Source organism: Eptesicus fuscus, chromosome 11 (assembly GCF_027574615.1).
Source record: "Eptesicus fuscus isolate TK198812 chromosome 11, DD_ASM_mEF_20220401, whole genome shotgun sequence".
In the NCBI taxonomy this organism is placed as follows: domain Eukaryota; kingdom Metazoa; phylum Chordata; class Mammalia; order Chiroptera; family Vespertilionidae; genus Eptesicus; species Eptesicus fuscus.
The window spans coordinates 17,321,484-17,348,788 of NC_072483.1; the positions used below are offsets into that span (position 1 = coordinate 17,321,484).

The window sequence follows — 27,305 nt, forward strand, 5'->3', positions numbered from 1 at the left end:
TGGAGGAGTGAGCGCTAAGAATCGAAAAGCCTTAGATTAAGAGGCTTCGTGTTCGGTGTCAAGAGAAACCCTTCAGTTTCCCGGGTTTTGAGTGTGAGTGAGCTTGCTGCAACATTTTATAGGCTTTCTGGTTGGGAGAGGTAACTTGTGGATGTCATGTCTTTAGGTGACATAGGAAAACATAAAAGGTCTCAGCTGGAAGAGCAGTTTGACCTGTGGTATCTTCCGAAAGAGCAAAGTCAGTAAGACATAACCACGCTGGCAAGGCTTTATGGAGCAGGTACCGTGTGTCCAGAATTATGCTAATGGAAAAGAAGAAAAACAAAACCCTAGACCCATATTTTACCAGACAAACCAGCAAATAGTTAAATTGTAAGCCACTGGCACTAACTATAAAAACAGCAGTTTAAGTAAGTGTAAGTAAGGATGATATTGTTATGGATTAGCATTGTTGGAGATATTTTCATAGGAAAGATAGAAAATGAGCTGGGCCTGGGAAGTAGGAAGTGTTTGGTTAGACATGAGAAGGTACTGACACGAGTGGAGACAGAGAAAATGAACCTTTGGAACTTCATGAAGAAATGCTTTCCTGGGGTGAAGGTTACCTTAGAACTAAGATTCATAAAGAAGACAGGACCAGGTTATGGACATCCTCCAAAGCTCAGTAGAGTCCAGTGACTTTACTGTGGCTCAGAATGCTTGTCTCTGATTATGTCTGTCTGAGGTGGACCCCGATATCTGCATTTCTAACAAGTTCCCTCCCAGGGGATGTTGCTGTTGCAGGGGGTCTGCAGAGCACACTGAGCATGAGCCCTTAAAGAACAAGAGTGAGAGACACTTGATTTTATATCGGCATAGGTGATGTGAGAGTTGTTTCAGAAGATGAAGTAAAATTAAGGCCAGTGACTTACCTTCATCCATAGTTAGGTTGGTAATTTGGAGATTGGAGAGAAAGGATAGAGGAAAGGATAGTAAGACATTTCAAAAGAAGATTTAGATAGAACATGAGGAAATTTGAGAGTAGAAAGAAGCAAACTCAACTGCAGCTTCTTGCCTGAAAGAATGGAGATAAAGTGGCAGAGCACGCAGAGTGCAGTTTTAGACCTGTTGAATGTGAAATAATAACTTCTTGTCTTGAAGGCGGTTAGAAAAATGTAACCTGAATCTTGGAGGATGACAGTGGGTGTGAGTGAGGAAACAGCAGAGTATTGAGTGGAAAAGGATCACTTTCCCCCACCTAAATATTTAAAACATCCTGAAGTAGAATATTAAAATCCTTTAGCTCCTTATCTATCTATCTATCTATCTATCTATCTATCTATCTATCTATCTATATAAAATCCTAATATGCAAATAGACCAAACGGCAGAACAACCGAACAACCAGTGCTATGACATGCGCTGACCATGAGGGGGCACATGCGGAACATGGCGGGTGTCGGCAGCAGGTGGCACAGTGTGGAACGTGGCGGGTGTCGGCCGTAGTGGGATGGTGGAGCAGGTGAGCGAGGGTGCCAGACCAAGGCAGGGTGCTGGTCGCTGTCATTGGGGCGAGCCTCTGGTGGTTACTGAAAATTCTTTACTCCTGCGCGCCGTGGTCCCACCTGGCACTCGCACCTGCTGCCGGCGCTGGAGCCGCAGCTCGCACCCGCTGCCGGCGCCCAGTGCCGGTCCCGATCGGTCAGTGCCGTCAGCGGGTGTGAGCTGCGGCTGCCGGCCCTGAAAGCCCCTGAGGGCTTCTCCACCTCCTGCTCCTGAGGGGTGATCAAAACAGTAGCAGCCGCTGCCTGCTCGTACCCACCGCTCACACCCACAGCTGGTGCCGGCCCCAGTCACTCCACACCATCAGTGAAATAGTGTTTTATGATTCATGGGAAGATGTTAAAGACTTTGGAGTCTCTTCAACTTTGAGTATAGTGTTTGAATGAAAAGTTCTTGTTGGTATGGTATGACCCATACAATTTATTGAGAGGGCTGACTAGAAACCCATTCTCTTTTTATCATTTTTCTGTTGAAGAAATATTTATTGAGTGCCCATGTTCCAGGTACAATCGAGGGCATTAGGGATGTGGTGGTCAATAAGAACAGATGATTCCTGCTCTTACTGAATGTATAGTTTAGTGAAAGAGACAGATATGAATCCTATATAATAAAAGAGTAATATGCAAATTGACCATCACTCCAACACACAAGATGGCCGCCACAAGATGGCCAGCAGGGGAAGGCAGTTAGGGGTGACCGGGTCGGCAGAGGAGGGCAATTGGGGTGACCAGGCCAGCAGAGTAGGGCAGTTGGGGGAGACCAGGCCAGCAAGGGAGGGCAGTTGGGAGGGACCAGGCCTGCAAGGGAGGACAGTTGGGGGGGAACCCAGGCCTGCAGGGGAGGGCAGTTGGGGGGTACCAGGCCTGCAGGGGAGGGCAGTTGGGTGGGACAAGACCTGCAGGGGAGGGCAGTTGGGGGAGACCAGGCCAGCAGGGGAGGGCAGTTGGGGGGGGACCAGGCCTGCAGGGGAAGGCAGTTAGGGGTGACCGGGTCGGCAGAGGAGGGCAATTAGGGGGACCAGGCCTGCAGGGAGGGCAGTTGGGGGGGACCAGGCCTGCAGGGGTGGGCAGTTGTGGGCTATCAGGCCAGCAGGGGAAGGCAGTTAGGGGTGACTGGGTCGGCAGAGGAGGGCAATTGGGGGTGACCAGGCCGGCAGAGTAGGGCAGTTGGGAGAGACCAGGCCAGCAGGACAGGGCAGTTTGGGGGGATCAGGTCTGCAGGGGAGGGCAGTTGGGGGAGACCAGGCCAGCAGAGGAGGGCAGTTGGGGAAGACTAGGCCAGCAGGGGAGGGCAGTTGGGAGAGACCAGGCCTGCAGAGGAGGATAGTTGGGGGAGACCAGGCCAGCAGGGGAGGGCAGTTGAGGGGGGCCAGGCCAGCAGGGGAGGGCAGTTGGGGGGGCACCAGGCCTGCAGGGAAGGGCAGTTGGGGGGATCAGGTCAGCAGGGGAGGGCAGTTAGAGGCAATCGGGCTGGCAGGGGAACAGTTAGGCATCGATCAGGCTGGCAGCGGAGTGGTTAGGGGGTGATCAGGCTGGCTGGCAGTCAGAAGCGGTTAGGGACACTCAGGCAGCTAGGCAGGTGAGCGGTTGGGAGTCAGCAGTCCTGGATTGTGAGAGGGATGTCCGACTGCCCGATTTGGGATCAGGCCTAAACGGGCAGTCGGACATCCCTCAATAGGTCCCAGAGTGGAGAGAGTGCAGGCTGGGCTGAGGGACACCCCCACTTGTGCACGAATTTCGTGCACTGGGCCTCTAGTAAAATTAGTAATAGAAATGAGTCTAATTACAATTGAAATAAGAGCTGAGAAGGGGAATAAACCTGGTCTTGTAAGAGCATATAGCCATTAGACCTAATATAGAATGAGTAGCCAGTGGAAATGACCCTTTACCTGAGATCTGGAGAACTTTCAGGGTAAAGTTATTAAATTATTCTAGTCAAATATCAATACTTTTAGGATAGAGTCCGATAGTAGAATTAAAAAAGAAAGCAAAAGCACCTGTAATCCTACCACCATTAGATAGCTACTGTTACTATTTTGAGAAAATTCCTTCTAATCTATGTGTTTTGTAAATTGTATCAAACCATTTTAATATTTATATAGTTTCCATTAACATATGAACATTTATTTCCTCAAATGGACTTTAAAACATGATTACTAATGGGTACATATTATTCCATTGAATGGATATTTCATTAATTTACAACTGTTTGCTGCAGTTGAACACTAAGATAGGTTTCAGTAACGCGCAAATTTTCGCTCACATATGGATACCTTTTTATTATTACATTTTTATTCTTTTTTAAAACACATGAACTAATTTCTATCACACTCATATTCAAAGCTGATAATTGCCTTTTGACTGAATCCCCCTTCCCCAAAGTGAATTAGTATATATTAATGCCTTTAAATTTTTTTCCTTATGGAATTATTTTTATTACTATTAACTAGTTTATATTTTTTACGAATTAGACAGAAAAGTATTCTTTATAGACTGGAAATACCTGGATCTAAGGAGACTTAATCAAGTATTTGGAAAAGACAATATGTATGCCCAGTCAGTATTAATGCCTTGAATTTTAAAGAGGAATTAATTAGAAGGTTCAGTTGAATCATAAAAAGTGATTTATCATTATTGTCTTACAACAGAAATGTAAAAATTATTATGTAGATCACTGAAGAAAAAACCTGATGCCTTGTATTTTGCTAGAATTAACTCTAATACTCTAGCAATACTATGTAGGCGTTTTAGTAGAGCAATGTCGTTGTTATATTGCATCATACTTACATAAGAAGTCAGCTTCTCAGAGTAATAACAAGTCTTCAGAAAGTGTCTTTTAATATGTATTTAACATTACTGCTGAGATTTGACAGTTTTCATTTGCTAATGTTGAGAATATTGCTAGTCAAATTTATTCTTTTATTTTTAATAGGTCTGTTTGATCATTAGATTTAAAGATGTGGATAATTATAAAATCTGTCAGTTATGCCTTAAAACTGATAAATGTACTTGGATTTTCTTGCCAGCTGTTCCTTAAAATTTGTTTTATTTAATGAACAATGTTCCCAAATAATGTTTTCTTTTTGGGGAAGGAGTATCAGAGAATTCCTAAATCTTTAAAGGAAAAGTTACTAAATTAGTTATTTTGAAAATAGGGAAAATATTATGATTTCATAATTATCTTTAATAGTATCATGTTAGCCTGTCAGTTTTTACTTCTGTCTCAAATTTATTCATTTTATATAGACATTTATTCTTAATTTATATTTTATAGCAGGCAGAATGCCTTTGTTGGATAAGCAGTATACTCAAAATCTAAGAATTCTTGAATGAAAGGAAATTATTTTCACTTTTATTCCACACTGATAAATTAGACTAACAATATTAAACTTATGAGACTTCTCTGATAAAAATGTTAAAATATAAAAAAATGCTTTTCTAAGAATTGTATAACAATAGTAAAAAATATGCAGTTACATATTTAGAAAGGTGTTTTTTTGCTCCTTCCCAGGTTTATTTCCAGAGTTGAAGAAATCTTGAATGACTGGAAACTGATTGGAAACTCTCTGGGAAAGCCACTTGAAAAGGTCAGATCTATTTGCTGGTGTCTCTAAATGAGTATTTATTTTGAAACTTCTATTTTTAAGCCCTTTGCTGCATTTGGTACATTTGAATTAAATGTTTTTTTAAGCTATGTATAATCTATAAACATAAAATGGTATCTGGAAGAATTTGGATTTGAATATGTGGCAAATAATACATGTAAGGCTTTTGTGAACTGTTTTTTAAATAAAATTTTATATATACAATGTCATTCTTCGTGAGTGATTTTGTTTCTCCTAATGTTTACTTCTTTCTCTCTCGCCTTCTCCCTTAGAAGGTTAGAAAAATCTTTTTTTTTTCTTTTTTTTTAAAGTTTTAGTTAGTTAGAGAAATACTGCAGTTACCAACCTCTTGGGTAGAATATTTTGCTTAATTAATAAGGACAAATTCTTGGTCTTAACAACCAACTGACTGTAATTTTACTCAATTTTTGTATTTTACAAATACCACTAATAACACTTGTTTTCACCACCTCCTTTTGTTGTTTTTTTTAACTTCATAGATGTTTTGAGGATAAGACTGAAAAAAATATTCAAAATTGAGGTGGAATTCTAATTCTAATCTTAAGATACTGGCGCTTTTACTCAAACTATGCCCAAATGTTTACTGAAAAATGTACTCTGAGAATAAACCTAGATTTTTCTGTATTTTGATGAAGGGAACTAACAGTTTAATTTAAGCTTATATAGATGCTTTTTGTTAGATTAATTATTTTGAAGTAAAATTGATCATTTTTATTATAAGTCTATCACTAAGCGATTTATCCCTCTATAAGGAACTCTCAGTTCTCAATATTTGCTAGGTTATTTTTCACCTTAATGGTGATGTTAACAGAATTTGAGACAATGAAAGCAATAGGATATTTTTCTTTAGCTATATGAATAAGAGCAGGAAAAGTAACACTACATATAGAAATCACATCATTTAAAGATATGCTGAAATGTATAGAGTAAATTGACTTACTAGATTTAAATACTTTTATGGATACATTTTGAAATAAAGAAAATGTGAAGTTCTCAATCACAGATCATTCTATTCCATGTGAAACAAATACATACAACAATTGATACAGATGTCAATAAGATTAAAGGCAAAAACAAGCTAGGTATAACTGGAATGAAAAATTATTTGTACCACCAAAAAGAGAGCTAAACTGGGTATTTGTGAGCTCAGATATTCCTCAATTATCAGAGCTCACAAATACCCAGTTTAGCTCTCTTTTTACACATATGTGCTGTGTGTCACATCTGAAGAAATGGTGAGCAAGATTCATGTTGACACTGAACATAAATTCACATGAGAGAGAGAAGTAATAAGTAAACAAGACTCAAATTTTAGATACAAAATTCAGTTTGGGGATATAAGTTGGGTAATGTATTCAAAGTAAATTGCATACTGACATACATATAGTAGGGACTAAAGGAGTGTAACTCTCCAACTCTTTCCTTCCTATAGATTATAGTAAATAAAATGAGATATGGAAAACATGAAGAGATTTCAAGGTGAGCTGTATAATAAGATTAAAGAAAGCATAAAGGAAAGGTATTACTCAGCATAGAAAAGAAAGTTTAGGGAATGCCTTTATGAGATTTTACTTTATGTAAGACAGTGATGACCAATTCTCTTCCTTCATTGAGGCAGAATTAAGAAAAGTTATTTTTTCAAAACCATTTTGAAAAATTTTAAACATAAATACGATAATTTAATGAACCCTCACGTGCCCATCACCCAGTTTCAATAAAGAATAATCTGCCATTTCTTATTTCAGTAGTACCTTTATCACCTCCCTATCCCCCACTAAGTTTTTTTTAAAATGATATTTTGGGGGTAAAATTTACATATATTGTAATGTACAAAACTGTTTAATTGTTACAGATGTTTACATAAGTATAACATTCCTCACTCAAGATATTGAATAGTTCTGTCGCCCAGAAAGGTCCTAGTGACCCTTTCAAGTTAATTCCCATGCTCCTCACCCATGACCCCCAGGCATCTACTGTTGTTGTTTTTTAACTATAGACTACTTTTGCCTGCTCTAGAAATCATATATGTGCTATCATAAAGTATATACTCTTTGTGTCTTTGTTTTAAAACAATAGTTTTAATATTGTTCTAGGTTATTGCATGTAACTATTTTTACTGTATGAATATACCACAAATTGTTTCACTTGTTGGCAGATATATGGGCTATCCTATATAATAAAGAGCTAATATGCTAATTAGACCAAACAGCAGAACGCCCACCCGGACAACCTTCTGGACGAAGCCGGGGCTGCGAGGGCCAGCCAAGGCTGGGCCTGCCGAGGCTGTGAGGCTGCGAGGGCTGAGCCCCTTGCACAACTTTTGTGCATCGGGCCTCTAGTCTATATATGTAAAAGCCTAAGCAACCAAACTACTGGTTGCTATGACGCGCAGTGACCACCAGGGAGCAGACGCCCAATGCACGAGCTGCCCCCTGTTGGTCAGTGCACTCCCACAGCCAACTTCCTTTGGCTAGCCAACCTCCCTCGGTTCCTCCCCACAGCTGGCCCCAATTGGCCCTGATTGGGACTGGGCGATACTGGCCCCGATCACTGGCTAGGCTGAGGGACCCCACTCATGCACGAATTCGTGCACCAGGCCTCTAGGTGTGAATAAAGCAGAACATTCTTATATGAGGCCTTTTGGTAGACATATGTTCTTATTTCTCTTGAGTAAATATTTAGGAGTGGATTTATAGGGTCATAGAATAGTGTATGCTTTATGCTTAACTTATAGGAAACTGCTGAAACTTTTTGTACCATTTTAACCCCCCCACCAGCAAATATATGAGAGTTCAGGTGGCTCCACATTCTCACCGACAATTGGTTTTCAGTCTTATAAATTTTAGTCATCCTAAATGGCTATGTAGTTTGTGGAACTAATTTGTATTCCTCATTCTGGTTTTAATTTTTATTTCTGTGGTGAATATTGGTAGCAACCACCTTTTTTTATATGCTTATTAGCCATTTTATGTATGTCTTTGTGAAATGTCTGTTCAAGTTTTTTTGTACATGTTCTAAGTTGGGTTGAGTTTTTATTGAGTTGTGAGAATTCTTTTAGTTCTGTATATTCTGCTTTTAATTCTTGATTCAGTAGTTTTGCTAGGTTTTGAAGATATTTGTATGTTTTCTTCTAGAAGCTATCATTTTAGCTTTTAGTTAGGTCTGTGATCTATTTTTAACAAATATTTGTATATGATGTGAAGTGGGGAATTAACTTTTTACATATGGATATCCTATGTATTGTAGAATCTTCTGGGGAAAAACACTTCTTTGTCCATTGAATTGCTTTGTTGCTTTTGCCAGACAGTTAACTGAGGCAATACAACCTTCTGGAATCTGTATTCTGTTCCATTAGTTTATTTGACTATCTTGATGTTACTAAGTTGTCTTGACTACTGTAACTTAGGGTTTCCCAACCTTGGCATCATTGAAATTTTGGGCCATATTGTTGTGGGGCTGTACTGTGGACTATATCACAGTTAGTAGTATTCCTTGCCTCTACCTTTAAATGCCAGTAGCACCCTCCCAGTGGTGAAAACAAAAATGTATCTTGTCATTGCCAAATGTCCCCCAAGGGACAAATTGCCCCTAGTTGAGAACACTAACTAGCTTTATAGTAAGTCTTGAAGTTTGTTCGTATAAATTCTGTAGCTTTTGTTGTTTTCCCAAGATTATGTTGTCTATTCTAGGTACTTTATGTTTCTATTATGAATTTTAGCATAAGCTTGTTAATTTTTATCAAAAGGATGATTATGCTGGGACTATGATTGGGATTGTGCTGAATTTATAGATTTCTTTGACATTTTGACGATCTTGAAGTTTCCAGTCCTGAACATGGTACATTTCTCTAAGTCATCTTTAAATTTTCTCAGCAATGTTTTATAGTTTTTAGTGGAAGTCTTGCATATCTTTTGTTTAATTTATTGCTAAGTATTTTATATGATGTGTTTGTACATGGAATTGTTTTTTAATTTCATTTTCTAGTTTGTTGCTAGTGCATAGACATAAAATAAAATTTTATATGTTGACTTTGTATTTGGATAAATGTAAAGATTCATACTCATTTTGTTAAATCTTTTGTATTTTCTACTCTCATAATCATATTGCCCATAAGTAGGGACAGTTTTACTTCTTTTTCAATATTTTTACCTTTTATTTCTTCCTTTTTTTTGTTAATCCTCGCCTGAGGATATTTTTTCATTGATTTTTAGGGAGAGTGGGAGAGAGAAGGAAAGACAGAGAGAAACATTGATGTGAGAGAAGCATCAATTGGTTGTGTCCTGCACGAGCGGGGAGGAACGTGCAACCCAAGTACGTGTCCTTGACCAGAATCTAACCCGGGACCCTTAGTCCACAGGTAAACACTCTATCCACTGAGCCAAACTGGCTAGGGCCCTTTTATTTCTTACTGTTATTGCACTAACCAGTAAAATATTGAATAACTGTTGAGAGTAGACATCCTGCCTTCTTTGCAGTAGTGGAGATGAAATTTTCAGTACTTCAGCAATGAGATCTGTAGGTTTTTCATAGGTGTCCTTTATAAGAATGAGGAAATTCTTTTCTTAGTTTGCTGATTTTTTTAATCATAAGTGAGAGTTTAATTTATTCAAATCTTACTCTGTATTTATTGAGATAATCATATGGGTTTTTCCTTTTTATTCTCTGAATGTGGTAATTTATATTGATTTAAAATCTTTCTTATGGTAAAGTATATATACATAAGAATTACCATTTTAACTTTTAAATGTAAAATTGAGTGGCATTAAGTACTTTTTGCTGAAGTTTTTATCAACCCATACTGAAACTCTGTACTCATTAAATAATAACTTTCTCTCCCCCCCCCCCCCCCCCCACTCCTCCAAGCCCCTGGTAACCATTATTCTATTCTCTTTTCTATGAATTTGACTACTTTAGATATCACATATAAGTGGGATTGTACAGTATTTGTTCATTTGTGCTGGGCTTGTTTTATTTAGCTTGTCTTCAAGGTTCATTCATGTTGTAGAATGTGTGAGAATTTCCTTCCTTTTCAAGACTGAATAATATTCCATTGCATTACATTTTGTTCATTCATTCATTCATTCATCTGTTGATGGACACTTTGGGGCTATTGTAAATAATGCTGCTGTGAATGTGGTTGTACAAATATCTCTTTGAGTCCCCACTTTAAATCCTTTTGGGTATATACCCAGAAGTGGAATTCCTGGATCATATAATTTTATTTTTTTGAAGAATTGCCATACTTTTGACTGGCTACAAATTCAGTTTATCTGAAAATATCTTTTCTTTAACCTTGTTTTTGAAGGACAGTTTTGCTGAGGAATTCTGGCTTTACCTTTTTTCCCAGTACTTTAAAGATGTAGTTGTATTTTCTTCTAGTGTAGTTACTGATGAGAAATTACTTTGCGTTCGTATTTTCCTTCTATTTTGGCGGTTTTCTGTCTGGTTGCTTCAATATTCTTTTCCTTTATCTTTCTATTTAAGCTAATTATGATGTCCATAGTTGTGTGTTTTTGTTAATATTGAATGTGCACATTTTTTGTTTTTCATCAAATTAGGGAAGTTTGGCTATTATTGCTTCAAATCTTTTTTTTCGTCCAGTCTCTACACTTACTGTGACTTAAATTATGCTTATCTTTGACTTCTTACTACTGATTCATAGGTCTCTAAAGCTCTGCTATCCGCAGAGTTTTGTTTTTCCTCAGGTAACATTTCTTATTTAATCTTTGAGTTCAGTTACTCTTTCTTCTGCTGTCTCCAATTTGTTGTTAAGCCCACATGACTTATTTTCCAGTTTAGTTATTGTACTTTTTTAGGTGTAGAATTTTTATTTGTTTCTATTATAATTTCCAGTTCTCTGAGGATTCTCATCTCTAAATTTGTTTTGAAATATTTTCCTGTAGTCCTTGAATGTATTTATTACAGCTAGTGTAAAGCTAGTTGCAACACCAAGGCCACTGTATTCTCTTAAGTATAGGTTACATTTTCCTATTTTTGTTGTTGTTGGGGGGTATATGTCCAATAATTTGTTAATTTTATAGTTGTATTTTGAGTGAAATATAGTGACTAGATTCTGAAGTTGTCCAAGAGTATTTAGATTAAAACTCAATTCTCTTCTCAGTGGTGACAGCAGCTGAAATCTTATTTTCAGTTTCCTGCTTTTCACTGTACCCTGTAGTCTCCACTGCATATGCATGGTTTAGCAGATTGCCAAGATTTGAGACAGGGTTTATATGCAAATTTTGAGGCTTAGTTTCTATTGGCTTTCAGAACTTACACCTTAACTTTAAAACTTCCTTGCCATCTTTGAGCTTCATTTTCTGTTGCCAGAATCCAGGAAAGTCCCATCATTCTGCAGCCCTGAGTTGTGCCCAGATTGGAGTGTCTTTTTAGATCAGTTCTCATGGTGTGGTCTGACCCCTGTTGCTCCCTGAGAGCCTTTTAAGGATTGACAAGGCCCTGCCTTTTCTAACTACCTAGTGTATTTGAGGCCAATTTCCTTCATGTACCTCAGTCAAAACAATGGATTGCAAAGATTAAATGAAGGTGCAGAAATGGGAATCCAGTTGCCTTTTTAAAACTAATATGGAGATTTACAAAATGTAAAATAATGCCACCCTTCTCAATATTTTGGGGTGTTTTTTTTTTTGAAAATAATTGTTATAACTTTAACGTGTAATAAATTCATTTCATTTTAGATGAGTTAAAAACATGTGATTGTTTTTCCTTTTTAGTTTCTAATATGGGGTCCTTGGTAATTTAAGAGTGTAAAGGAGTCCTCAGGCAAAGAAGTTTAAGAATTGCTGTATAATACAGAAAGGTACTAACACACACATATCATCAGATATAATCCTTTTTTTTTCATGGATAAACTCTGCAGTTTCTGCCTCTATTTGGTCACTGTTCAGAGCCTTGAAAAACTGTGTTGTTTTGTCCAGATTTTATAAATTTTATCTGAAGGATAGTTAATTTGACCAAGCTACTTTTACTATATGAGACCCTGAAGTGCTGAAAAATGACTTTGAGAAGAAGTAGCAGTTATTGAGCATCAGTTCAGGCACCATGCAATATAATTGGGACTGCGTCTGTTAACTTAATCATTACACATATTTCAATGATGAAGTATTACCTCATTTTATGGATGAGAACAAGACTTTGGGTACTGATAGTAATTTGCCCAAGATCATTCTGCCAGTAGTTTGTTGTAAGCTTGCCTTTAACCCATATTGTTTCTATTTTAATCTGCCCTTTTTGGTTTCAGATTTAAGTAAATGTAAAAATTACATAGTGGAAATACTAGAATAGATTTCTAAGGCCCATTTTGGAATCCTCCTATCTAATAAAAGAGCAATATGCAAATTGACCATCACTCCAAGACACAAGATGGCCGCCCCCATGTGGACACAAGATGGCCGCCACAAGATGGCTGGCAGGGGAGGGCAGTTGTGGGCAGTTGGAGGTGACCAGGTTGGCAGAGAAGGGCAGCTGGGGGGAGACCCGGCCAGCAGGGGAGGGCAGTTTGGGGGAGAAACAGGCCAGCACAGAGGGCAGTTAGGGCTGACCGGGTCGGCAGAGGAAGGCAGTTGGGGGAGATCAGGTCTGCAGGAGAGGGCAGTTGTGGGCAATTAGGCCAGCAGGGAGGGCACTTAGGGGTGACTGGGCCAGTAGGGGAGGGCAGTTAGGGGTGACCAGGCTGGCAGGGGAGGGCAGTTAGGGGTGATCAGGCCAGCAGGGGAGGGCAGTTAGGGGCAATCGGGCCGGCAGGGGAGCAGTTAGGCGTCGATCAGGCTGGCAGGGGAGTGGTTAGGGGGTAATCAGGCTGGCAGGCAAAAGCAGTTAGGGGCAATCCGGCAGGCAGGCAGGCGAGCAGTTGGGAGCCAGCAGTCCTGGATTGTGAGAGGGATGTACCAGATTGGACCAGATTGGAGAGGGTGCATGCTGGGCTGAGGGACACCCCCCCACACCCCATGCACGAATTTCGTGCACCGGGCCTCTAGTAGAATAATAATCCTATCTAATAAAAGAGTAATATGCAAATTGACTTTGACTCCAACACACAAGATGGCTGCCCCCATGTGGACACAAGATAGGATTGCCAGCAGGGGAGGGCAGTTGGGGGGGACCAGGCCTGCAGGACAGGGCAGTTGGGGGTGATCAGGCCTGCAGGGGAGGGCAGTTTCGGGGGACCCAGGCCTGCAGGGGAGGGCAGTTGGGGGGGGGGGGACCAGACCAGCAGGGGAGAGCAGTTAGGAGTGATGAGGCTGGCAGGGGAGGGCAGTTAGCGGTGACTGGGTCGGCAGGGGAGGGCAGTTGGGGGGGACCAGGCCTGCAGGGGAGGGTAGTTGGGGGGGACCAGGCCTGCAGGGGAGGGCAGTTGGGGGTGACCAGGCTGGCAGTGGTGGGCAGTTAGAGGCATTCAATCAGGCAGGCGGAGTGGTTAGGGTGTGATCAGGCTGTCAGGTCGAAGCGGTTAGGGGCAATCAGGAAGGCAGGCAGGCGAACAGTTGGGAGCCAGCAGTCCTGGAATGTGAGAGGGATATCCGACTGCCCAGTAGGATCGGGCCTAAGTGGGCAGTTGGACATCCCTCGAGGTGTACCAGATTGGAGATGGTGAAGGCTGGGCTGAGGGACACACACCCCGGTGCACCAGGCCTCTAGTAGAAGAATAAACACTATAAAAGTATTGAAATGAGTTCATATTTTTTACACTCAGTAGATTGGAATGACATTTACAGTTGACCCTTGAACATGTGGGTGAGAGGCGCTGATCCCCACCACAGTTGAAAATTTGCATATAACTTTTGACTTTCCCAAAACTTCTAATAGTTTATTGTTGACTGAAACAGTTGATTAACACATATTTTGTATATGTATTATATGTTGTGTATTTATTATAAGTAAGCTAGAGAAAAGAAAATGTTATTAAGAAAACCATAAGGAAGAGAAAATAAATTTTTAGTATTTATTGGAAAAAAATCTGCGTAAAAGTGGACCAGTGCAGTTCAAATGCATATTATTCAAGAGTCAAGTATACTTTAGTGCTTAAAGTCTACATGGCAGACATTAAATAAATTTGAATTATAGGTTTTCTCTTGTGTGAAAACTTCCCAAACTAAGTTACAACTATATGTCATACTTGGGACTGATACAAACATTATAAACAATTTATATTCCTTTATTTGTATTCTGTCAGAAAATTTAAGTATTTTATGGATCATTGGAGTGGGAGGGGTGAAGTTTTTTTAAAAGCTAAAGTTTTTGAAAAGTAGACAGTTGAGAATCAGTGATGAGAATACAGGGTTTCTGAAATGAAAGCAACATTGAGCTGCCTATGATGTTTTTAGGAATTGATTATTTAAGATAAGGTTTATAATCTCCCCCCTTTTTTTATTTTTCCTTTAAATAGTAACCATAGTGTCTATGAGTATAACTTTTCTGGGTATTATTCAGAAGGGAAAACAGTATATTATCATAGTTTCTATTCTTTCAAATTAGAAGTTTTTGGAGTTCTTTGTTGTTACTGTGTTAAGTTTTTATTGTAATAGGAAATTCCAGGGGACATCTTTAAGAGATAGCATAGCATAGTGATGAGAAGTCATACTGCTTGTGTTGGAATTCTAGTTCTATTACTCCCTCTGTGGCATTGGGCTGTTTTCAGTTAATGTTAGCTGCTGCTGGTTGTGGCTTCTCTTTCTTAAAACTATTCACCAGAGGCTTAAAAATAGTATTTGCTTCAGTATACTGGGATATAAACAAATAGAATTATTATTATTATTATTATTATTATTACTATTATTATTTTGCTATAAAAATTCATTGTTTCCCTAGAGCTCCTAGAAGTTAAAAACTTAGCATGTACTAGTAGCTGGGGAAAAAATAAAGTTTTATGTAACGTATTCTGGTCAAAAAGCTCCAGATTAATCTGAAATAGATAAGAGGTCTCTTCAGATGTTTTTAGTTCTATTATTTCCTAGTTCTTTAATATATATACTTTTTATTGATTTCAGAGAGGATGGGAGAAAGAGAGAGAAACATTAATGATGAGAGAGAATCATTGATCGACTGCCTCCTGCACACCTCACACGGGATAGAGCTCACAACCTGGACATGTTCCCTGACCTCCTGATTTATAGGTAGATACTCAACCACCGTCCAACGCTGGCCGGGCTATTTCCTAGTTCTTATACTTTAAAAAATATATATATTTAAAGATGTAGCACAAGAGTTTTTCAGTGTTATCAATAAAATTGTTAATGTACATCATGAATTTCTTTTATTTTTGGATGTTTCTATTGATTTTGGAGAGAGAGGAAGGAGAGAGAAATAGAAACATCAGTGTGAGAGAGAAACGTCTGTTGCCTTCCATACACACCCTGACCAAGGATTAAATCCCTGGAACCTGGGTCATGTGCCCTGACAAGGAATCAAACTGGTGACCTTTTGGTGCATAGGACAACTCTCAACTAGCTGAGCCACACTGGCCAGGGCTACATTATGAATTTCACTTTGAACTTTAATTTGTACAGGACATATGCCACTAATACAAAAAGAACTACGCAAAAATAATTCTAAATAAGTACATAAAAAGAACCTAATAAAAATCATTGGCTAATTTATTTAAGGCTATTTATAGTAATAAAATTGCTTTACAACATAAATCTAAAGAACAAATATAATCTGCTTTGTGAACTATTCATAAGTTAATACTCAATTTCATTAAATGATGTCCTTATATTTTACTAGTTTGGCTTGGTATAGATCACATTTTGTTATAACAAATTTGACAAAAATTATTTTTAGCAAAATATTAGTTAATTATAATCATTTATGGGAGAATTCGCAATTATATCTATATGCTATAATGCTTAACTTTTCTTTCCAGCATATAGGCAGTGAGGTGTGACTCAAAACCATTAGTCATAATAGATAATTTCCTAATTTATGTATTGCATACATACACATTGCCTTGTATGTGCTCAATAAATGTTTGCTGATTGACCCTCAGAATACCTGATTAACCCCCTGAACTTGTTGTTCCCTTTGCATAAGATAATCATTGTACACATTTAGTTGCTTGGAGTTTTGTTATAATATGATGGACTTGTAAGTCTATTTCTTTCACCAGGTAGGGGAAGTTTTTTGTCATTTCTTTAAATAGGTTTTCAATATCTTGCTCTCTTTCTCTTATTCTGGCATCTCCATAATGTGAATATTTGTACGTTTGAAGTTGTCCCAGAGGCTCCTTACACTATCTTCATATTTTTGAATTTTTTTTTTCTTTTTGCTCTTCTAATTGGGTATTTTTTACTTCCTCATATTCCAAATCGCTGATTTGATCCTCAGAATCCTCTACTCTACTCTTGATTCCCTGTAAATTATTCTTTATTTCAGTTAGTGTATGCTTAATTTCTGACTGGTCCTTTTTCATGTCTTTGACATTCTCACTAAGATCCTTGAAAGTCTCACTTAGCCCCTTGACATTCTCATTAATTCCCTTGAAGCTCTCATTAAGTCCCTTGAGGCTCTCATTAAGATCCTTGAGTAACCTTACAACTATTGTTTTGAACTCTGTATCCAAAAGTTTGCTTGCTTCCATTTCGTTGATTTGTGACATGTTTCTTTGTCTCCGCATTTTGGCTGATTCCCTGTGTTTGTTTCTATATATTAAGTAGAGCTGTTAGGTCTCCTGGAATTGGTAGAGTGGCCTTGTGTAGTAGGTGTCTTGTAGGGCCCAGTGGCTCAGTCTCCCAGTCACCTGATCTGGGCACTCCAGATGCACCCCTTTGTAGGCTGTGCACAGTCTTGTAGTTGAGCCTTGATTGCTCTTGGCATCACTGGGAGGAGTTGACCTACAGGCCAATTAGCTGTGAGCAACAGGTGTGTCTACAATGGAAGAGCTGCTGTGCAGGAGAGACCCCTATGGAGCAGGACTTGATTCAGTGGGGCTTTGTTGCTTACTGAGTCTGCCCCTTGAGTGTGTCACTTGTGGATATGTAGAGTTGTAATCTGCTATGGTCTGAAGCTGTCCATCAGGTACACTGGCTCTGGGACCACCCAAAAGGAGCTACAGAGAGGTCTGCAGATGGCTGCTTCTTATATTGGGCTAGGAAGTGCCCAGGTTGTGAAGCAAGGCAGGCTGGTGCTAGAGCTGGGTCTTGGGCCTTTTATTGATAGGTTTGGGGCACGCTGACTCCAGGGACTGCTTGTTTAAGAGATTTTAGCAAAGTTTGAAGCCTCAGACAGCACAAGCCATTCATATGGAAAAGCTGCTGCAAACACTTGGGGGAGAGCTGCAGAGTGGATGGGGTGGGGTCTCAGGGAGTCACCAAGACTGAGCGTACAGTGTGGGCCAAGCTGATGAAAACTCAGATATGGCTGCAAGTCAGCTCTGGGATGGGGGAGGTCCCATCACAGGAACAATGACCCCTGTTAGCACCCCTGTCTGAGAGAAAGCTGCCCCAGAGCTCCTGCCTCGATGCTAGACAGTCCAGTTCCTCCCCATATGTCCCTGGATTCCCCCAAAGCCGCCACCAGTGCTGGAGCTCAGAGGGAGCAAGACCATGTAAATTCGTTTGTGGGCCCTCTAAGAGGGACTCCTGGGACTCCAGCAGCCTCTGTGTCACCCAGCCACAATCCCTGCTGCTGGTATTTATAGCCTGAAGTTTTGGGGACTTCTCTTCCCAGCTCTGGAACCCTGAGCTGGGGGTCTGGTGTGCAGCTGGGACCCCCTGTTTCTCAGGGAGGCCTTGGAGTACCCCTCCCGATGAAAAAAATGACATCCAGGGGTGCTGGACCAATCTTTTCCGCACCTCCACCCCTCCTACCTGTCTCAGTGTACTTTCTTTTTTACTTCTTTAGTTGTAGGAATTCCATTCAACCAGATTTCAGGTGATTCTGAATGATGGTTCTTCTGTTGTAATTTTGATGTAGTTGTGGGAGGCCATCTTGGTTCTTTTTTAGAGTATTTTTTCCATTGATTTTTTTTTGGGAGTGGAGAGACAGAGAATGAAACACATTGATTGGTTGCCTCCCGAACACACCCCGACCAGGGCGAGGATTGAGCCTACAACCCAGGTACGTGCTCTGACTAGAAATTGAACCTGTGACCCTTTGATGCACGGGCCGACACTAAACACTGAACCACACCAGCCAGGGGTCAAATGTATACATTCATCTCTTCCCTTCCACCCATCTACTTTACAGAACTAACGATTTTTAACAGTTGGTTCCATTCTGTGTGTGCACATTACACCATTTTCAAAAGATGATTTGTCAGTTGCCTTTCTTTTTTAAACTTTATATTTTACTAGGGGCCCGGTGCGCGAAATTTGTGCACTTGGAGGCGGGGTCCCTCAGCCCGGCCTGCGCCCTCTCGCAGTCTGGGAGCCCTCAGGAGATGTCCGACTGTCCTAAGCCGGCAGTCGGACATCCTTAGTGCTGCTGCTGAGGCAGGAGAGGCTCCTGCCACTGTCGCTGCACTCACCAGCCATAAGCCTGGCTTCTGGCTGAGTGATGCTCCCCCTGTGGGAGCGCACTGACCACTAGGGGGTAGCTCCTGCATTGAGCATCTGCCCTCTAGTGGGTAGTGTATGTCATAGCGACTGGTCGACCAGTCGACTGTCTGCCCCCTGGTGGTCAGTGCACATCATAGTGAGTGGTTGAGTGGCCTTAGCATATCATTAGCATATTACACTTTGATTGGTTGAACGGATGACCAGACACTTAGCATATTAGGCTTTTATTATATAGGATTGGGGTTTTTTTTCCTCCAAAATGGGACATAGACATTTAATTATCTAATGCTTGCATGGTAGTCCATTGAATGTATGACTATCATTATGTATTTATGCATATTCCTAGGAAGGATATTTAGTTTACAGTTTCTGCACTTACAGTATGGAGTAGTAAGCAGTATTGTACATACGTTTGCATACTTGCATGCATATTTCTCTGACAGATTTCTAAAAGTAGAATTATCAGGCCAAAGCAGATGTGATTTTTATTTTTTTGATAGGGCCTTATTTTCCACCAAGATGATTGAATGTACTTATCCTCTCCTCACACATGGCATATGAAAGCACCCATTTCTTTTTTTTTTTTTTTTGAAAGCACCCATTTCTTCACTCCTCCAACAGTATTTTCATCAATATGAGAGACTAAAACTATATAATTTTTATTTATATTTTCCTGAACACTGGTGAGATTGAGTCTTTCTTCATATTTATTAGACACTAGAATTTCCCTTTTGATAGCTTGTTATAGACACTGACCAGTTTTCTGCTATCTTATCTATATATATAAAAAGCCACTGTCCCTAATGACCAAAGCAACCAAATGACCAGGCGCCATGAGGTGGCATTGACCACTTCTTGGTCCTCTTCTACTCCTCTCCCCGCAGGCTCCGATGGATCTGCGATGGTGAATGGAGGAATTGCGGTGCGTGGTGGGAGGACTGGGCTGGCTCAGGCTGTTGGGATCACCAGCTCATCTGCTCGGGGGCTCAGACCTGCAGGAAAGTGGGCACTGGCAACTTTACCTCCATGCACGTGCACCAGGCTGGCCGCTGATGGAATGTGCTGCCCGCTCGGGGCTGCTCACGCTGGGGCGGGTAGGTTGCAAGCGTGCACCGTAGCCTCCATCAGCGCCTCAAAGCCCCAGCAGCAGTGGCAGCGGCAGCGGTGCCCATGTGAGCGGCCCGAGCAGGCAGTGCATTCCATCAGCAGCTGGCCCAGCGCACGCACACGGAGGTGAAGTTTCCGGAGCCCACTTTCCCACAGGCCTGAGCCCTGGAGCAGCCAGGGATGAGCTGGTGATCCCAATGGCCTGACAGCCCGGCGGGCAGAGGCAGCTTTTGGCCTGGGGACTGGCGAACGGGCAGAAGATGGCCCTGATCGCAGGAGGGTAGGCCTTGGGACCCTACCTGCACATTTTAATTGTGTGCTGGGCCTCTAGTTGAATTATAAAAGGGCTTTTATGTTTTTATGAAAATTAATGCTCTGTGTGCAAATAATTTCCTGAGGGTATCAATTTTTTTAAATTTGAATGTATCTTTTGCCTTACAAAGTTTATATATTTTTCATTATACTGAAATGCATAATAAAAATTGTAGATAAAAATTTGTCAATTTGCCCTAGCTGGTTTGGCTCAGTGGGTAGAGCATTGGTCTGCGGACCAAAATGTCCTGGGTTCAATTCCGGTCAAGGGCACGTACTGTGGTTGCAGGCTCCTCGTTGGCCCAGGCCCTGGTCAGGGTGCATGCAGGAGGCAACCAATGGATGTGTTTCTCTCACCTCCATATTCTCTCTGTCTTTCCTTCTTCCTTCCACTCTCTCTCTAAAAAGTGAAAAAATATCCTCTAGTGAGGATTTAAAAAGAAATTGTCATTTTAACCATTGGCAAGTGTACAGTTCAGTGGCATTAAGGACATTCATGTTGTGCAGTGATTGCCACAATCTGTATCCAGAACTTTATCATCCCAAACTGATATTCTGTGCTTATTGAACAATAACAACTTCATATGGTAAGAGCAACCATATAATATTTATCCTTTTGTGTTTGGTTTGTTTCACTTAGCATATTGTCGTCAAGGTTGATGCATATTGTAGCATGAGTCAGAATTTCGTTCATTTTAAGGCTGAAAATATTACATTGTGTGTGTATACACACACACATACACACACACAATATCGTATTTTGTTAATCCATTCATTTGTCGGTGGACACTTGGGTTGCGTCTCCTTTTTGGTTGTTGCAAATAATGCTGCTATGAAGATGGGTGTACAAATACCTGTTTGAGTCCCTGCTTCCAGTTCTTTTAGGTACATACCCAGAAGTGGAATTCCTGGGTCATATATTAATTTTTAAGTTTTTGAAGAATCACCATATTGTTTTCCACAGCAGCTGCACCATTTTACATTTTTACCAGCAATGGACAAGAGTTCCAATTTCTCCCCACCCATACCAGCACTTGTGTTCTGTTTTTTTGTTTGTTTGTTTGAATCCTCACCCGAGGATATTTTCCCATTGATCTTTTAGAGAGATTGGAACAGAGAGGGAATGACAGAGAATCATCGACGCGAGAGAAACACATCGATTGGTTGCCTCCTGCATGTACCCTGACCAGGGCCCTGGCCCGGGGAGGAGACTGCAACCAAGATACGTGCCCCCAACAAGAATCGAACCTGGGACCCTTTGATCCACAAGCTGATGCTCTATCCACTGAGCAAAACTGGCGAGGGCTGTTTTCTGCTTTTGTTTTGTTTTTTTTTATAGAAGACATCCTAATGGGTATGGAATGGTATCTAATTGTGCTTTTGATTTGCATTTCCTTAATCATTAGTGATGGTTGATTATCTTTTCTTGTGCTCATTGGCAATTGGTGTATCTGCTTTGGAGATCATTTTGCTCGTTTTTATAAGTCAGGTTTGTTAAGTTTAAGAGTTCTTTATGTATTCTGGATATTAATCCCTTTTCTGCTATATATGATTTGTAAATATTTTCTCCTGTGGGTTGCCTTTTCACTCTGTAGACAGTGTTCTTTAATGAACAAAAGTTGTTTTTATTTTAATGCAGGCCAATTTGTCTATTTTTTGTTGTTGATGACTCTGCTTTTGTTGTCATGTCTAAGAAATCATTGGCAAGTCAAATGTGATGAAGCTTTACCCTATGTTTTTCTTCTATTTTTCATCATTTAACTGTTCTTGGTTCTTTGGGTTTTCATATTAGTTATAGAATCAGCTTGTTAGTTTCTACAAAATGCCTGCTGGGATTTTGACTAGGATTGTGTTTAATTTATAGGTTAATTTGGGGAGATTTAATTGACAGCTTCATAGTGTTGTGTCTTCCAATCTATGTACAATATACATCGCTCAGACCTATATCTTTCAGCAACATTTTGAAGTATTTTAGGTAGAATTCTTGCTCATCTTTCTTTAAGTTTATTCATAGATATTTGATTTATTTTTTATGTTATAAGTGGTATTTTTAAATTTTTTCATTTCCAAGTGCTTGCCACTAGTATATAAAACTACACATAGTATTTGGGTATTGACCTTGAATTCCACAACTTCATAAACTCAACAGTTAGTTTCAGTAGTTTGTAGATTTTGTTGAATATTTTTTGTATATAATCAAGTCATCTGTGGTTGCTGACAGTTTTATTTCTTTCCGATTTATATGCTTGTTTCTTTTTATTACCTGATTGGAGCCCTCAGAGGATATTTTTGATGAATTACTAGATTAGTTTTGAATTGGAGTTGTCATTTCTGGTTTTAATCAGAAATGTACATTATACTGGAATTTGGTGTCAAAAGATTTTATATCATAATTGAATTTGGTGTCATAAGATTTTATATCATAATTGAATTGAAGGTTAGAATGTTGCTTTTAGTTGAGCTAAATTATCTTAAAAAGTCTGTTTTGGAGATAAAATCTGGATTTCTTGTTGATTACAACCAAATTTTCCTTAGATAGCTGTTGGTAAGGTTGACTGCAGTACCCAGAATCCAGGGTTAGGACTTTCATATACACATAAAGAGAATATTTCAGCTTTCCTTCAGGCTTAAAAAAGGGATTCACCTCTCATTTTTGGACTTCTCCTTTTTCTTTGTTTTAGTCTTAACTTTGTTATAGTAGGCATTTCTTCTAGCAAACCAAGCTCTACTGTATATTATTATATTACTCACTAGAGGCCCAGTGCACAAAACTCATGCACAGGGTGGGGTGTCCTCAGCCCAGCCTGCACCCTCTCCAATCTGGGACCCCTCGAGGGATGTCCGACTGCCCGTTTAGGCCTGATCCCGGTAGGATCAGGCCTAAACGGGCAGTCGGACATCCGTCTCACAATCCAGGACTGCTGGCTCCCAACTGCTCGCCTGCCTGCCTGCCTTCCTGATTGCCCCTAACCACTCCCCTGCCAGCTTGATTGATGCCTAACTGCTGCCCTGCCAGCCTGTTTGCCCTCCCCTGCAGGCCTGGTCACCCCTAACTGCCCTCTCCTGCAGGCCTGGTCACACCTAACTGCCCTCCCCTGCAGGCCTGTTCCCCCCAACTGCTCTCCACTGCAGGCATGGGTCCCCCCAACTGCCCTTCCCTGCAGGTCCAGTCGCCCCCAACTTCCCTCCTCTGCCGGCCTGGTCACCCCTAACTGCCCTCCCCTGCTGGCCTGATCGCCCACAACTGCCCTCCCTTGCAGGCCCAGTCCCTCCCAACTGCCCTTCCCTGCTGGCCATCTTGTGCCGGCCATCTTGTGTCCACATGGGGGCAGCCATCTTGTGTGTTGGAGTGATGGTCAATTTGCATATTACTCTTTTATTAGGTAGGATAGAGGCCTGGTATACGGGTGGGGGCCAGCTGGTTTGCCCTGAAGGGTGTCCTGGATCAGGGTGGGGGTTCCCTTGGGGCATGGGGTGGCCTGGGTGAGGGGCCTGTGGTGGTTTGCAGGCCGGCCACGCCCCCTGGCGACCCAAGCGGAGGCCCTGGTATCTGGGATTTATTTATCTTCTATAATTAACCCTTTGCACTCGCTTGCTTTTTTCTCGATTCCTTTATTCTAATACTAACCGTGTTGAGTCACACTTGACATCCGAGTGCAAAAGGTTAAAACTTTGTAGCCTTGAGCAGAGCCAAGCCTCCTGCTTGCTCTGTGGCCGCAGCCATTTTTGTTGGGATTTATTTATCTTCCATAATTGAAACTTTGTAGCCTTGAATGGAGGCCTGGGCCAGCCAGGGTATATGGAAAGCTTGGCTTCCTCCGTTGCCAGGGAAACCCAAGCCTTCTGCTTGCTCTGTGGCCGCAGCCATCTTGGTTGGGTTAATTTTCATACTCGCTCCTGATTTTCTGGTGGGCGTGGCTTGTGGGTATAGCTGAGTGATGGTTAATTTGCATATTACTCTTTTATTAGATAGGATTTCACTTTGAAGCTTTCGATATGGGCCATATATGTCTTAATTTCACAAAGGTTAACCTAAATTTAAGGAAACCCAACGTGTACATGTCATACATGATTATTCTAATGAAAAGATTGCTATTTGATGTATTTAATAAGATACCTTTAGGACATTTAAAATAGGATTTAACTCAATTCAGAGCTGTAAATGCCTTGCCAGGAACACACAGAACATTTGGGTGTTTTACATTAGTTATAGTTATGAAAACACTTTGTAAAAGCTCAGTAACTCAGCATTACTGCTTACATATTTTCTATCTAGTTTGGGACTATCTTTGCTGGGATGGTATTTCCTGCTTCCTAATGATGCTATGCTGCAAAGACTATCTGCCTGTCCAGTGGAAAGAATAGCTATGGGAGATTAGAGACCCCATGAGAAAATTTCTTTTTTATGGTTATGTTGCATAAGTAAGGTTGCTTTTTAAGACTTTTAATTAAAATGTTTTCCAAAAAAATTTGCTATTTACAAAATAAATGAACAAATAAAATAGAAACAGATTCATAGACACAGAGATCAGACTGATGGTTGCCAGAGGGCAAGGAGTTCAGGGGACTAGGTGAAAAAGATGAAGGGATTAAGAAAAACACATTGGTAGTTACAAAATAGTCATGAGGTGCAGCATTGGGAATATAGTCAATAATATTGTAATCACTATGTATGGTGCCAGGTGGGTACTTTAAATATTGGGGGGACCATATTTTAAATATATGATTGCCTAACCACTATGCTATACATCCAAAACGAATACAAAATAATATTGGTGGAAGAACCAAGATGGCAGCTTAAGAAAGCAACTGTACTTGCTGCCTCTCACAACCACATCAAAATTACAACTAAAATACAGAACACCATCATTCAGAACCACCTGAAATCTGGCTGAATGGAAGTCCTACAACTAGAGAAGTAAAGAAGAAAGCACACTGATACTGGTAAGAGGGATGGAGGCATGGAATGGGCTGGATCGGCACCCACATGTGCTGCTTTTGGATCAGGAGGGAGATTGTCTCTGCGGAGGCCGCCTGTGAGAAACAAAGGGTCCCAGCCTCACACCAGCCTCCCAGCCCAGGGTTCCAGAGCTGGGAAGAGAAGTTGCCATTAACTACGGACTATAAAAACTAGTGGGGATTGGGGCTGAGTGACACAGAGGCTGCTAGAGACCCAACTGTTCCTTTTAAAGGGCTGGTGCACCAACTGAACTTAAAAGGTCCCACTTCCTCTGAGCTCCAGTGCCAGGGTGAGGCTCTGGGGACCCAGACACATACGAGGAGGAATTGGATTGTCTGGCATCAGGGCAGGAAATCAGGGCAGCTTTCTCCCAGATGGAGGTGCTCACAGGGGTCATTGTTCATGTGCTGGTACCTCCTCTGTGGCAGGACTGACTGGCTGCCATATCTGTTTGCTCTACCTTCGTGATTCCCTGAGATCCCACCTCATCCAATTTGCAGCACCACCCACTCATTTGCAGTGGTTTTTGCATATGAATGTCTGTCCTTGCTGAGGCTTCAGACTTTCCTAAGATCTCTCAAACAAGCTGCAGTTGGGTCAGCGTGCCCCAAACCTAACAACAAAAGGCCCAAGGCCCTGCTCTAGCATGAGCCTGCCTTGCTTCATAGCTGGGCCTTGCCTGGGCATCTCCAAGCCCAATCCAAATAACTCCTGCAAGGTGGCCCCAACAGTGGCTGACTTTGCGCCTCCCTGGAGGCCCTAGAGCCAGTGCACCTGGTGAACAGCTTCAGACAATAGCAGATTACAACTCTACACATCCATAAGTGACACACTCAAGGGGAAGACTCAGTGAGGACTGAAGCCCCACTGAAGCAAGTCCATAGGGGTGTCTCCTGCACAGCATCTCTCCCACTGTAGCTGCAGTTGGTGCTCACAGCCAATTGGCCTGGAGGTCAACTCCTCCCAGTGACACGAACAGCAATCAAGGGTCCACAGCAAGACTGTGTACACAGCCCACACAGGGACACACCTAGAGTGCCCAGCTCAGGTGACTGGGGAGGCTGAGCCACTGGGCCGTACAGGACACCTACTACACAAGGCCACTCTACCAAGTCCGGGAGACATAGTAGCTCTATGTAATACACAGAAACAAATACAAGGAAGCAGCCAAAATGGGGAGACAACATATCAGAAATGAAAGAAATGGAAGCAAGCAAACATTTGGATACAGATAACAGAGTTCAAAACCATGGTTATAAGGTTACTCAAGGATCTTCTTGAGACTTTCAAGGATCTTAGTGAGAAAGTTAAAGACATGAAAAAGGACCAGTCAGAAATTAGAAGAGCAAAAAGATAAAAGAATCCAAAAATATGAAGATAGTGTAAGGAGCCTCTGGGACAACTTCAAGCATACCAACATTCACATTACAAGAGTGCCAGAAGGAGATGAAACAGAGCAATATATTGAAAACCTATTTGAAGAAATAATGGCAGAATGCTTCCTCTACCTGGTGAAAAAATAGACTTACAAGTCCAGAAAGCACAGAGAGTCCCAAACAAGAGGAATCCAAAGAGGCCTACACCAAGACACCACATAATTAAAATGCCAAGGGTTAAAAACAAAGAATCTTAAAAGCAGCAAGAGAAAAGCAGTTACCTACAAAGGGTTGCTCATATGACTCAGCTGATTTCTCAACAGAAACTTTGCAGGCCATGCGGACTGAGAGGTCCCGGGTTCGATTCCGGTCAAAGGGCACGTACCTTGGTTGCGGGCACATCCCCAGTAGGGGGTGTGCAGGAGGCAGCTGATCGATGTTTCTCTCTCATCGATGTTTCTAATTCTCTATCCCTCTCCCTTCCTCTCTGTAAAAAATCAATAAAATATTTTTTTTTTTTTAAAAAGAAAGAAACGTTGCAGGCCAGAAGAGAGTGGTAAGAAATATTCAAAGTGATGAATATCAAGGACCTACGATCAAGATCACCCAGCAAAGCTCTCATTTAGAATTGAGGGTCAGATAAAGAGCTTCACAGACAAGAAAAAGCTAAAGGAGTTCACCACCACCAAACCAGTATTACATAAAATGTTGAAGGCTATTCTTGAAGAAGGGAAAGGGGAATGGGAAGGGAAAGGGATAAAAAATATGAACAATAAAATGGCAACAAATACATATCTATCAACAATTGAATCTAAAAATCAAAGTAAACAATTTAATGAACATAATCAACTGATAAATAAAATAGAATCA

At 41.0% G+C, this 27,305-nt stretch overlaps 1 protein-coding gene across 2 annotated transcripts in view; it reads left to right on the plus strand.

Annotated features, from left to right (window-relative positions):
• The window catches only part of RAB3GAP1 (RAB3 GTPase activating protein catalytic subunit 1), a 106,873-nt gene that overhangs the window by 847 nt on the left and 78,721 nt on the right, over positions 1-27,305 (plus strand). For both annotated transcript variants that reach the window (XM_008143475.3, XM_054722951.1), the window contains exon 3: positions 5,052-5,127. In XM_008143475.3, the coding sequence (XP_008141697.2) occupies positions 5,052-5,127 (76 nt within the window). The remainder of the gene's footprint in view (positions 1-5,051; positions 5,128-27,305) is intronic.